This window comes from Crocuta crocuta, unplaced genomic scaffold (genome assembly GCF_008692635.1).
Source record: "Crocuta crocuta isolate KB4526 unplaced genomic scaffold, BGI_CrCroc_1.0 scaffold44, whole genome shotgun sequence".
Taxonomy (NCBI): Eukaryota; Metazoa; Chordata; class Mammalia; order Carnivora; family Hyaenidae; genus Crocuta; species Crocuta crocuta.
The window spans coordinates 1,805,261-1,818,082 of record NW_027530179.1 but is presented as its reverse complement, the minus strand read 5'-3'; the positions used below and the strand labels follow the sequence as shown (position 1 = coordinate 1,818,082).

General features: G+C 43.6%; 1 protein-coding gene across 1 annotated transcript in view; it reads right to left on the bottom strand.

Annotated features, from left to right (window-relative positions):
• TNFRSF21 (TNF receptor superfamily member 21) overlaps nucleotides 1-12,822 on the bottom strand; it is a 65,446-nt gene that overhangs the window by 35,181 nt on the left and 17,443 nt on the right. Inside the window, exons 2-3 of the mRNA XM_077764828.1 lie at nucleotides 11,024-11,675; nucleotides 8,843-9,337 (exon numbers count right to left, since the gene is read on the bottom strand). Of these exons, the coding sequence (XP_077620954.1) occupies nucleotides 8,843-9,337; nucleotides 11,024-11,675 (1,147 nt within the window). The remainder of the gene's footprint in view (nucleotides 1-8,842; nucleotides 9,338-11,023; nucleotides 11,676-12,822) is intronic.

Here is a 12,822-nt window from a genome sequence, read left to right as displayed (position 1 = left end):
CATTTGGAGGGACAGAAAGTCTCAAAAGTAGGTCTCCCCCCAGGCTCAACCACACTACCAAAAGCATGCATGGCTGTTGCACGTCCTCCCCAGCCACGTGTCTGGACGGAGATGGAAATTTTCACTGCCCTGACCTTACTCTGTTGTAAGCACAGGGGAAAGCTTTCCCGTGTGGCAATGAGCAAGGGGTCCTTCTTTTGGCATCAGTTTGGGGTTAAGCCTGGCCTCTTATCTCTGCCCCCGTACTCCACTCTACAGCAGGCTGCAAGATCAGTGAGGGCAGTATTTCCCAGGACAGATGTCGGTGTGACCATAGTATCCTCGGTTACAGCAAAATGATCACGCAGATCAAAATCTGATGACCTCACTGTGCTGGGTTCAAGTTTCCTCATTCTACAAAGCCGAGATTCAAAGAGAGCACGTCTTCTTCCCAGGACCATGCAGCCTTTTAGTAGAAGACCCAGATCTGGACTTCAGGTGTCACAGTCCAGTGTCATCTCTGTTGCCGTGGCACCTTCTGGGTACTGCAATCCAGCCTCTGAAGAATAAGCCCATGGCTCTACTCAACCGGCTCATACTTGTTACAAGGACTGCATTTCAGATACGCTTGCCCGGCGTGGCAATCCGGCACGCCTCCTCCTTCCAACTGTCCTCAACAGCACTGATCAGACATCGAACTAAGAAAATAGATGATGCAAACATGCACTCTCTCAGCTTCTGAGGAAAGCAGGGGTGCACTGCAACCTCTAGCTGGTTGTGTGTGTCTACTGGCTTGCTTGGTCCCTCTCTCCACTCAGTGCATTGGTTCCCTGAGCAAACAACCAAAGGCAGGTGAGGAGACTGCACCCCAAACTACTGCCTCCTCCTCTATGGCTCCCGTTTGCCTCAGAGCCAAGTTAGGGCGGGTGCCTGGCAGCGACCCCTGTGCAGTGACCCGCGAGGTAAGACAGAGGCCTCCTGGCAAAAACTACCAATCGGGAGGAGATGGAGGAACTCTGGAGCAATTTTTAGGCAAAATGCAGGGTAACTGCCACCTTTTCCTCACTCCCACACATATCTGATGGCCCTGTTTTATAACTCATCCCTTCTGCAGTCAGACTGGGAAACAGTTACTGCTAAATATAAGGTGGAACGCTAGTGGCTAGAATTCAAGAAGCTGTCCAAGAACCAGACTGCTTCTCCAAGNTGTGCTGACAGCTCAGAGCCCGGAGCCTGTTTCAGATTCTGTGTCTCCCTCTCTCTCTGACCCTCCCCCTCTCACGCTCTGCGTATCTGTCTCAAAAATAAATAAACTTAAAAAAAATTTTTTTAAGCTGCTAAGAGACAATGCTACGGTATACATCAGGGCCTGGAGAACTAGAAGCTACAGGACAAGCCGCCTATTTCTGCAAATAAAGTTTTCCTGGAACACAGCCACGTCCGTCATTTCCATGTTGCCTATGGCTGTTTTCATACCATAAAAGCAGAGCCGAGTATAGCCACATAGACTGTATAACCTTCAAAGTCTAAAATACTTCCCAGCCCGCCGACCCCGGTGGAGTATAGAGAAAATATTACTATGGAAAGTATAAATCCACATCTAAATATAAAGCCACTGAGTCTTGTTTGATTGCCTGTAAGGCTTTCTGCCATTTGAGAGCGCACTGCCGACCGCAGCAGATGAAGCAAACCAGGAAGAAAACCATAACCCACATGGAGGGAAAGCCATGTTTCCAGTAAGCTCTTTCACGGTGGCGGTGACATGATGTAAGTACAGCTGCATGCATTATAAAGGAGACTATTTCTGCCTTTTCTCACGGTCATGATTCCTGCGAGTGAATCAGGAAACAAACCGAGAGATTACCAGTGAGGACAGAGGTGATGACGAGACCACTCACCTCCACCACCCTCATCACCGGCCTGAACATTGCCAGCACTTACAGACCACTGACCACCTGGCCAGCAACGTCCTGGGCACACACTCAGTTCACTCCCATGACAAACTATTATTATGATTCCGATTCTATACACCTGGAAAATGAGGCACAGGCTGATTAAATAACTGGATCTTGATCTTGATCACACAGCCGGTAAAGTGGAACCAGACTCCATAGGTTTTGCTCTGAAGCGCATATTAGAACAATTTCTTTCTAACCTTATAAACAGAGGCCCAGAGAAATAAAAGGTCTTAGCTGAAATGAACAGGGGATGGCAAATCTAGAATTTTCAAACTCAGCTTTATTGCTGTCATTTCTAGTTTATGGTGCTGCTTTCCTCCCCAAGCCCCTGACCTCCACTGCCTCTGCTGCTCTCACCTTTGACCCAACCGTGGGACGCCCTCTGGCCTCCCTGCTTAAGGGCACCCACAAGACGAAGCCATTTCCAAAATAAAATTTTTTTTTAAAAGTGGGGGGGAGGGGTGCCTGGGTGTCTCGGTCAGTTAAGCATCCGACTTCGGCTCAGGTCATGATCTTGTAGTTTGTGAGTCCGGGCCCCGCGTCGGGCTCTTGTGCTGACAGCACACATCTGTGTTTCAGATTCTGTGTCTTCCCCTCTCTCTGCTCCTCCCCTGCTCATGCTTTGTCTGTGTCTCTCAATAATAAGTAAACGTTTAAAAAAATAAAAAAGACGAAGCCATTACCATTCTGTTTAAACACAAGCACCAAAGTTTTCGTCAATTAAGAGAATTTCTCTCTCTCTTCATGTCACCCAGCTCTCCAGTATCCAAGAGCCAAAGTGTCCCACCTTGAAGACGCATATCAGATGGAGAAATATCAGCAAATTTTGTAGCTGTTTTTTGCGTATTTTAATGCACTACTGTTGTGGAGCCTCCTTGACCTCTGAATAAGAATTCTTGGTATCTATGGCAATTTCATGTAAAGAACCTACATTAAGATCTCTGTGTGAAATCCCTACCACCAAATATTATTGGAAGTCAAAAGGGAAAAACTCCAATAGTTGAATGGGCTGAAAACAGTCCAACCTTGAAAAAGATTAAGTAGATTAATTAGTTCATGGTTGCTCTAGACCAGCACTATCCAATAGAACTTTCTGTGATGGAAATATTTTAGATCTGTCCTCTCCAACCTGGTAAGTACTAGCCACATGTGGGGCTACTGAGCCCCTGAACTGTGGCTGGTACAACTGAGGTACTGAATTTTTTCATTTTAGTTACTGTTGCCTTTATATGAAATAGCTCAGGTGGCTACCATATGGACCAGCTGGGCTCCAGACCCCCCCTCCAAGGGCCCTGTGCCATTGACCAGGCCTGGGGACACACAATAAAACCCAGTGTCTGCTCTCTAAGAGCTTAGAAGTAATGTGCGGAGACAAACCACACAGACACAAACAATTAAACAGTAACAGACAATAAGAGCGAAAGGAATTAAGAAATAGCATCTTAGAATCTAGTTCTACAGAATGTGTCCTTTACCCTTTTGCTCTAAGAGTCTGCTTGAGAAAGAGTGCACCAGCTGCTCACACTTATTGCTTTTGCAATTTCTAGGAGGTGCCGCTGTCCTTATCGGTCATGGGCTTGAAGTAGCCACCCCAGAAGGAATAGCTGTCCCTGGCAAATGCTTACCATCTCCCCAAGACACAGAACTCAGAACGTGCTAATCAGGAACTCAGTTCAGTTTAAACAAAATAAATCCACTTCCTTTGTCTCTCACCCTTTTATTCCTCATTTTTCTTCATATCCTGAAGTCTGAGAGAAAAAAGAAATACATTCGAGGAGAAATACTGTCCATTATTTTATTCCTTTTATCACCTTGCAGAGTCTCCTGTCTGTATTTTCCCCTCTTATCTGTACCAGCATTTTTCCGGGTGATTTCCACTCCTCGCCCTGCCTCTCAAACTTCCTCTTCCACTTCCCCTTCCAAATCCATAGGACAATAGGTTGCCTCTTTGCAAATAGCTGAAGAGAAGAGGGAATAAAGGAAGGAAGAAGACAGAGAAGTGGGGATGGAGAGAGAAGAGGAAGAAAGGAAGGAACGGTAAATAGAAATGGCCCATAAAGGGACAGCAATGAGAGCGGTGACAGATTTCCGTCGTCAGCCATCCCCTCAGTGACAGTTCTCTATCTTCCATGGTTACCAGGATGGGAATGGAGAGACTATTTTGAGATCATTTGAGCCTCTCCCATTGCAATGCATGGCCAGTGGGGCACAGGCTGAGCTTCACTATCTTTCCTTTCGTGCTTTTTGTGACAAAGCAGCTCAAACAAAAACTACTGGTTCCCGTGTAACCGCCCAATGAATGTGAACCCACCCCTCTCTTAATTTTAAACTAAATGGAACATTTTGGAATCTACCACTGGACCCATCATGTTGAGGTTATGCTACAGAAAGGACGAAAAGTTTTTAAAAGTGACAAAATGACGATGAATGGGACATTAACAACAGACATCCATCTTGAGGACACTCATGACCCAGTAATAAATAGTGACATAGATTTTTATGTATAAAAATTCCGAGGGCATCTGAGGCACAGTCAGTTAAGCGGCCTACTCTTGATTTTGGCTTGGGTCATGATCTCATGGTTCATGAGACTGCTGATAATGTAGAGCCTGTTTGGGATTCTCTCTCTCTCTCTCTCTCTCTCTCTCTTTCTCTGTCCCTCCCCCACTTACGCTCATGCTCACATGCACATGCTCTCTCTCTCTCTCTCTCTCTAATAAGTAAATTTTAAAAATTCTGAAAGGACTTCTAATTCTGTTGCTGCAGCAGATGTATTACAGGAAACCACAGTCCAGTTCCAATCTACCAGACATAAAATTGCTACAACTTCAAAAAAAAAGTATACATTTACCACAGCACCTTTGGTCTTTGACCATCCTGGCCACAGAATGTCTCATTTGGTGGTTCGAACACTAGGATTCCACGCAAGTAGGATTGCAGTTTGGTGGAATTCAACTTTATGACCCCTAACCTAAGTCCACAATAGGTAAAGAGGGGTAAGTGGGGGCAAATAAAAGAAAAGGCTCCTGTTGTGAAAAAAGATGGCAGCCAACAGCCCAGCTTCAGAGTGCTAATGGTCTATAAGGCACTCAGGGTCAGAGCAAAGTCTGCTAAGGTAGGGAGAGATAAGTGAGGACATACATGGGCACGATCTCTTTATACAGCACACCCCAGGCCTAGGTGATTTTATCCCCACTCTCATCCTCATGAACAATTCAGTGTGAAATGGGTGAGGATCACAAAAAGATCTTATTATACAGAAGTATCTGCTGCCCAGAACTCACTGCAATCAGATCAACAAGGTATTGTTTCTAGAGGCCTCTCTGAGCCCCTGGGATGGTTATTAAACAGAACCTCTCTTTGTAATGGGATTTTACCTGGTTGGACCTTTGAGAATCACAATTTGAAAAGAAGACACTTTCCTCAGAAAAGAAAAAAAAAAAGAACCTTAAATATAAACATTGCAAAGCAAAAACCTAAGGGAAAAGGTTAAGTACGGGAAGAGATCATCGTACCTGAATGAGACTACTGTGATTTAGCTGGAAAAGCATAATCCCAAAGTACTGCTTTTGAATGCAGAAGGTTTGGTTGGGATTTATTTGATTTGGCACTTCCATTCTTCTTACGAAACAGGATATTGTTTCAAAGACACGGGCACGGGAGTTTACAAGGCAGTCATAAGAATGTCTAAGGTCATTGAATTAAGCTGCTTTCTACTGCTGGACCAGTTTTACTTCTACAGCTTATGGTGTTCCCAAGAATTCTGACGGCTACGCTGCAAAAAAAAAGCATCTAGAAATACAGATGACCGTGATCTAATCCGTAAGTGCAGCTACTAGAAGAATGGAATCACTTTTTTTAATAAAGTGGGAGAGAGTTCCGGACATTTACGGAATCCAGCAGGATGTTCTTTGCTAATTTCTCCTAATTAGATATATCAGAACAAGTGTCCCGACTGGCCACTTGAAGGGCAATTCAATGAAATATCTGATCCTTGGCCGATCCTGGACCAGAGGAAAAAGGTATGCTATCAGTCAAGGGCTTGACTGGGTAAACGGACAACACTGGAAATACAGGCAGTTGAATTAAAATATTGTATCCATGTTAAATGTATTGAGGTTGAAAATGACTATGTCTTTTAAAAAGAGTATCTTTGGGGCTCCTGGGTGGCTCAGTCAGTTAAGCATCTGACTTCGGCTCAGGTAATGATCTCACCTTTTGTGCATTCCAGCCCCACGTTGGGCCCTGTGCTGACAGCTCAGATCCTGGAGCCTGCTTCAGATTCTGTGTGTGTGTGTGTGTGTCTCTCTCTCTCTGCCCCTCCCCTGCTTGCACTCTGTCTCTGTCTCTCTCAAAAATAAATAAACATTTAAAAAATTAATTTAAAAAAGGAAAAAAATAAAAAGGCGACCCTTACTGTTAAGAAATAAATACTAATGTATCTAGGCTTAAAGGGCCATGAAATGATTCAGAAAAATTATTGTATGTATGTATATATGTATACAGATCTTCTTTAACTTATGATAGGGTAACATCCTGATAAACCCATCAGAGGTTGAAAGTATCATTTAATACAGTAGGTTGAAAATGCATTTAATACACCTAACCCATTATTCACAATTAAAAGAAAAATACACCGAACTTATCAAACATCATAGCTCAGCCTAGCCTACCTTAAACATACTCAGAACACTTCATTAGCCTACGGGCAAAATCATCTAACACAAAGCCTACTTTATAATAAAGTGTTGAGTATCTCATGTAATTTACTGCATACTGTACTGAAAGAGAAAAGCAGAATGGTTATTTGGGTACATCGTGGTTCTCATGTACTGGTCATTCACCCCCGCGATTGCGTGCCTGACTGGAAGATGCTGCTGCCCAGCATCATAAGAGAGTATCATTCTGCATATCACTGGCCCAGAGAGATCAAAATTCACAATCTGAAGTACAATTTCTACTGAAGGTACATGGCCTTAGCAACATCATAATGTCAAAAAATCTTAAGTTGAATCATCACTAAGTCAGGAACAGTCTGTATGTGTACACTATGCATTATATAACATTATAGTATATATATTATATAACATTATGCTATATGTAATAAACTAGTCTATATTATACATATGTCACAACACAAAGTCTGTATGTATTTTTATATAAAAAGAGCAAATAATAAAGCAAAAGGACAAAAGTTAACAACTGGTCGATCTGGGCACAGGTATATTGGTATTCTTTGTACTACTGCAAATATTTCCATTAGGTCTGAAATTATGTCCAAATAAAACTACGTCTTGTGAAAAAGGAGGGGAGAATTAATTGAAGCCTTCCTTCCCCAGCTGGGCTGCCTGCAAAGAGACGTCGTATTCAAATCTATGCAGGCTCTATCCCAAGCAGGATGTTCCCCGTCTGATTTTCATGCAGACTAGCAAAAGGAAGCAAAATGAATTTTGGGTTTTTTTTTTTTTTAACTTTCCCTAAATTTCTGATGATAAAAATTGCATGTGCTTATTATAGAAAATTGGGGGAAAAGAACAGAAAACTAATAACGAAGGGGAAAACAGCACTCATAAATTCCACCATACCCCACCAAACTGGAAGGAACATTATTTTTATTCTGGCTTATTTCTTTTCAGCCTTTTTCCCAACATTTTAAGAGAACCGGGATTATATCGTATAAAGTGTGTAGCCTGGTTTGGCTTTGTTGTTCTTTTAAGCTAGTAGAAACATTTCCCTATGTCGTGGGTAAAAAGAACAACACCTCATTAAATCTTCAATGTCAACACAGTATTCCATTGCATGCATATGCCATAATTTACTCATTCATTTCTTTAAAGCTAGGCCTTCAATTCTTTTTAATTTTTATTTGTTATATAACATGCTGACTTAAAAAGTTTAATAAGGTCTTTGGGCTCAAATTTTTAAGGCTCAATACAGGGGCGCCCGGGTGGCTCAGTCAGTTGAGCGTCTGNTACAAAATAAAAAAAAAAAAAAAAAAAAGACAATGCAAAAAAGGCCCAATGGCTTTTTTAGAAAGTTAGGTTTATGCCTCTATCTTTGAGGAAAAAGAAGACACCTGAAGGGGATTATTGAAACTTTGGGCTGAAATCTTGTTGAGAATTTAAAAAAGGGAAGTAACTGCCACAAGTTAAAAACTGCACTCTTCAAACAAAACTTAGTTGCTGGGACAAGTTCTGTTAGCTATTTTTAGCCTTCACAAAAAGGAAAAACTGAAATATTCCAGCCTGTAACAGCACACACTGACCACTAGGTAGAAGACATAGGTCCAGCCTCCGTTAAGAACCAGTAGAGTAAGCTTTTGGAGTCGTTAATCTAAAAGACTTTCCTATCCTCCTGACAGAAATGGGTTCCTAAAGACACAAGGAGGGGAAAGTGCATGAGAAAGTGATAGGAATCTAAGAGCGAGGTTCAGATTCAAAAAGGCAAACTTAATTAAGACAAGTTGGGATTTCTTGCCCTCTGTTTTTCCGGCAGCCTAGTATTGTAGAAGCAAGGGACCCAACAGTCAGGAGACACGGAGTCAATCCCATCTGTGCTGAACAAGCAACCAGCCTGGGTCAAGGACACAGCCATACTTTCCTGAACTCTATCTCCTCGCCTGTTAAATGACACGGTTGAACAAAGTCCCTGAGGGTCATTCTCAGGTCTCTGAGTTGTCAACATTCTCCTTTAAATGTGCCAGGGGAGAAAAGGGCAGAGTGGTTATTCTCTCTGAATGGATTACGTCAAATGCTGACCACCTCATTTTTCATAACACAACTAGATCAAATAGCACTTGGTATACAGTAGCTTCCAGAAACTTCGCATTTCCCACTCCTTCAGGCAGCAAGGGCTAAGAAAGGAAAGGCAGGGGAACCTGTGAGCAAGGAGGAAAGAAGGCTCACCGTGGCCATTGCAGTAGTAGATCCACTTCTCCCGGTTCTGGGTTGGGGTCATGGATTTCTTCAGCCCTGCCTTTTCCACAATGGCACTCGGATCCTGCCGGGGCCCCTTTTTCAGAGTCCTTGAGCTTTTCCGGATACTGCACACCACTATCACCACAAGCACCAGCAGCAGGAAAAGCACAATCATCCAGGGCAAATGTTCATTGATGTCAAAATGCTTGTGTAAGTTCTGTCTGGGGTGACCCCTCTTGAGGCCTTTGATGGGCGTGCTGGACTTCTCACCCCCAGTGGCCTCCATGGATGGCAGCAGCTTCAGGATGTGTCTGTGGTGGGGGCCTTGCTGGTGGTTGACTACCTGGAGGTTTGGGAGGGTCTGGTTCACGCCTTCCTCACCCCTCGCTGAGCTTGTGTTGTCAGGGACTGTCCCTTCCTGGATGCCACTCGGTACCTTTGGTCTAACAGAGGCAGAAGAGTTGGATTCTGTTGAGTTCATGCCTAGAAAAAAGGAGGGGGGAAGAGCTTTTCTATATTTGGGGATCTGTATATTCCTCCTCTTCCTGCGCATTTCCAAACCAGGCCAGATAATGAAAGAAGAGATGAACCGTGGAGCTTAAGAGTAAATTATACTGCACATTTTGGTAAGGACTCTAATGGCACTTTTATGTGGAAGGTAAAAACTACACCTAACAACTAAACTCACTTTCTCATGGCAAAAAAGGGACCCAACATCTGAGCTTCATGGCAGCTTCTCCTTTGCTTCCCATTCAGAGCAGACACATATATATTCAGGGTTCTAATCAACTCTTAATTGTCTTGATTATTCACAAAAAGAATCTAAATCCTTTACTCCTCCTCTCCTGCCTTTTGGCCATTTCAGGACACAATGGCAAATTTGAGAATGTAACTAAGGTAGGGAAAAGAGCTCAGACTCAGTTCCAAATCTGATCAGAGAAAGCTTTGGTGAGACAAGTCAATGAATAAAACAAAGCAGGACTTAGCATCTGCTATTAATAGATAATAAGTAAGTTTAGGGCTGGCAGCTTAGGGGACTTTTTTCAGAGAAGCTTCCACATACTTGTGGTGTGAGAGCCAGGGATTTGGAGTCCCAAAAGACAGGACCTGGACTGCGCCATTCACTGAGAAAACCTGGACAGGTCATTTGAGCTCTCTGAGCCTGTTTCTTCATTTCAAAATGGCGGTTGTAAGAAGGCCTTCCTTACAGAGTTATCATGAAGGTCCAATGTAATCACTCCTGAAGAGTATGCTAGAAAGCACAACTCGAGTTGGCTATCACCTCATGAAAATTAATCAAAAAGGACTTGAAAATAAAAAATAAATTTTATATTCTGCCTGACATCCAAATCCTAACAACTAGGATACTTGATGAAAGGCATAAAGTTAAAATAATTTGAAAATATTAAACTTATGGGGGTGCCTGGGTGGCTCGGTCGGTTGAGCGTCTAACTTTGGCTTAGATCATGATCTCATAATTCGTGGGTTCAAGCCCCATGTCGGGCTTTTTGCTAATGGTGTGGAGCCTGCTTCAGATTCTCTGTCTCCCTCTCTCTCTGCACCTCCCCCACTTTCTCTCTGTCTCAAAAATAAACATTAAAAAAATTTTTTAAGAAAAAAAGTAAACTTACTATCTTCCAAATGTGAATGCCAGTTATGTTCAACGTGCTACAAATTTGCTTGTTTCCTGAAACTTCTCGATTCCCCTTTTATGCCCCAACTTGTTTCTAATATTCATCCATCCCTTCCAGGCATCATGGTATTTTCTCTCCTTCGGGCTGTGTCTGTCTCGGATTGATTCCACGTTGGAAAACTTTTAGTCTGGAAAGAACCTTGCACATCATGTATTTAACAAGTTTGAAACCAAGGCCTGAAGATGTGACTTACATAAGGCCACACACTAACCTTAGTTTTCTCGTTCTTATTTTTAAGCTTGATATGACCTAGTTTTTAGATATCTGATCCCCCGTAACAGAAAACCTGAGTCTAAATGCTTCTAATACACCCAAAGAAGCCAGGTTAAATCAGCCACAAAATGGAGGCCCCTTCTTCAATGGGTGACTTTGGAATATACAAAATGGAGAAAACCTCCTCCGTACAAGCCCATTGTTGGCAGTTTCACTGGGCTCAAAGCCTTTTTCAGATAAATAACTCACGAGGTGAAGTTACCTTTGGGAACATAGGTGGAGGAAGGGACTTCATGGGATTCCGTGTGCTCCGGGTATGAAAAGATGGCTGTGCCAGGGGAAGGTGAGGTCGTGCTGGAGGGGGACGGAAGTATGCCACAGACGTTGTCTGCTTCCTTGGTCCCCGGCTTGATCACCACCAGGTTCTGACTCAGACAGTCTGTGTATGCTTTGCATTTCATCACACTAGAAGGCACATCAGAGAAGGTACCCCGAGCACACTGCTTACACCGCACGTCCTCGGTCTCTGTCCCTTTCTTCCGCACACCCCAACCCACGGGACACACCGTATGGGGGGCGCAGGTAGCATTAAACTGGAACATGCCAGGTGGGCAAGTGCATTCTCGGTCAGTCAAGGCAGCACAGGGTAATTTCTCAACCATCGGCCATGGGCATGGCTGGCTACAGTCATGGCATTTCTCTATGCCATTCTCATGCCTGGTAAAGGTCCCCGCGGGGCAGCTGCTACAGACGCGCAGGCTTGTGTTGGTACAGTGCTCGGACACATAAGTTCCTGCCGGACATTTGTCACAGGTTAGCACCTGGCCAGTGGCACGGTCCACATGGTGGTATTTGCCAATGAGATTCGGGGCCTTCTGTTCCGGCTGAGCTGTGGTGGTTCTAAGGAATCCAAGCTGAGAGAGAGAAAAGGGGAGAGAAAAGGGACAAAAACCAAGAAGATGTTAGACAGGAACAGAGGAGAAGAAAGGGTGAAACACCACCACCATCATTCCCATTAAAGAACCGACCCATCCCGTATCCCGTCACACTATGACAGCAACACGGTAGAAAGAGACAAAGACTCTGATTCCATTCTGGGGCTTGATTTGGTTTTGTTGCATGACCTTTGCCTCAACTTCCTTCTTTTTCTGTCTACAATGAAGTGAAGCTGATGATACCGCTCAAATGGATTATAAAAATCCAATTGAGAATATGAACATGAAAGCACTTTGTAGTTCATATTAAAACATACCATCCCAGGGCACCTGGCTGGCTAAGTTGGCGGAGCATGCAACCCTTGATCCCAAGGTGGTGAGTTCAAGCCCCCTTGAACAGATGGGGCACAGAGCTTACCTAAAATAAATTTTTTGGACTTAAAAAAATTGTTTGAAATGCTGTATAGAAATGAAAAATCCTAATGCAAGAAGATGACTTCCTGACTAGTCGTCTTCCTTCCCACGGCCCAAAGGTTAAGCTGCCATTTCTTGGTACCCGGACAAAGCAACTGAAAAGTATGATGACATATATTCAAGCTACTTCTGCTTGAATATGTAGGTCCAGATTACCTACATGGAGTTAACCGATAATGCACGATTTTTTCAAAGCTTTTCTCTATGAAACACCAAACAGCTTTTGGTTTGGTTTGATGTGCAAAATGGAGGCAGGCCCTTGGCATTCTTAATTTGCTTTAAACAACAAAGTTGATGCTTTTAGATGTATATCCTGTTCTGCTCAGCCTCTGAAGGGCATGGTTGCTGGAGCATGGATCTACAGACACCCAGGGGGTCCAAACACAAAGATGGACCCAGCAAGGACTCAACAGATGTAAATTTAAGTCATAGGATGGAAACTTCATCCAGCTAGGTTTTACACTAGCTTCTAGACTGAAAACTTGGGGAAAAAGGAAATTATAATTGTCGTACTAAATCCTTGGGGTGCCTGGGTGGCTCAGTCGGTTAAGTGTCCTACTTCGGCTCAGGTCATGATCTCAGGATTCATGGGATCGAGCCCTGCATCTGACAGCTAGCTCAGAGCCTGGAGCCTGCTTCAGATTCTGTGTCT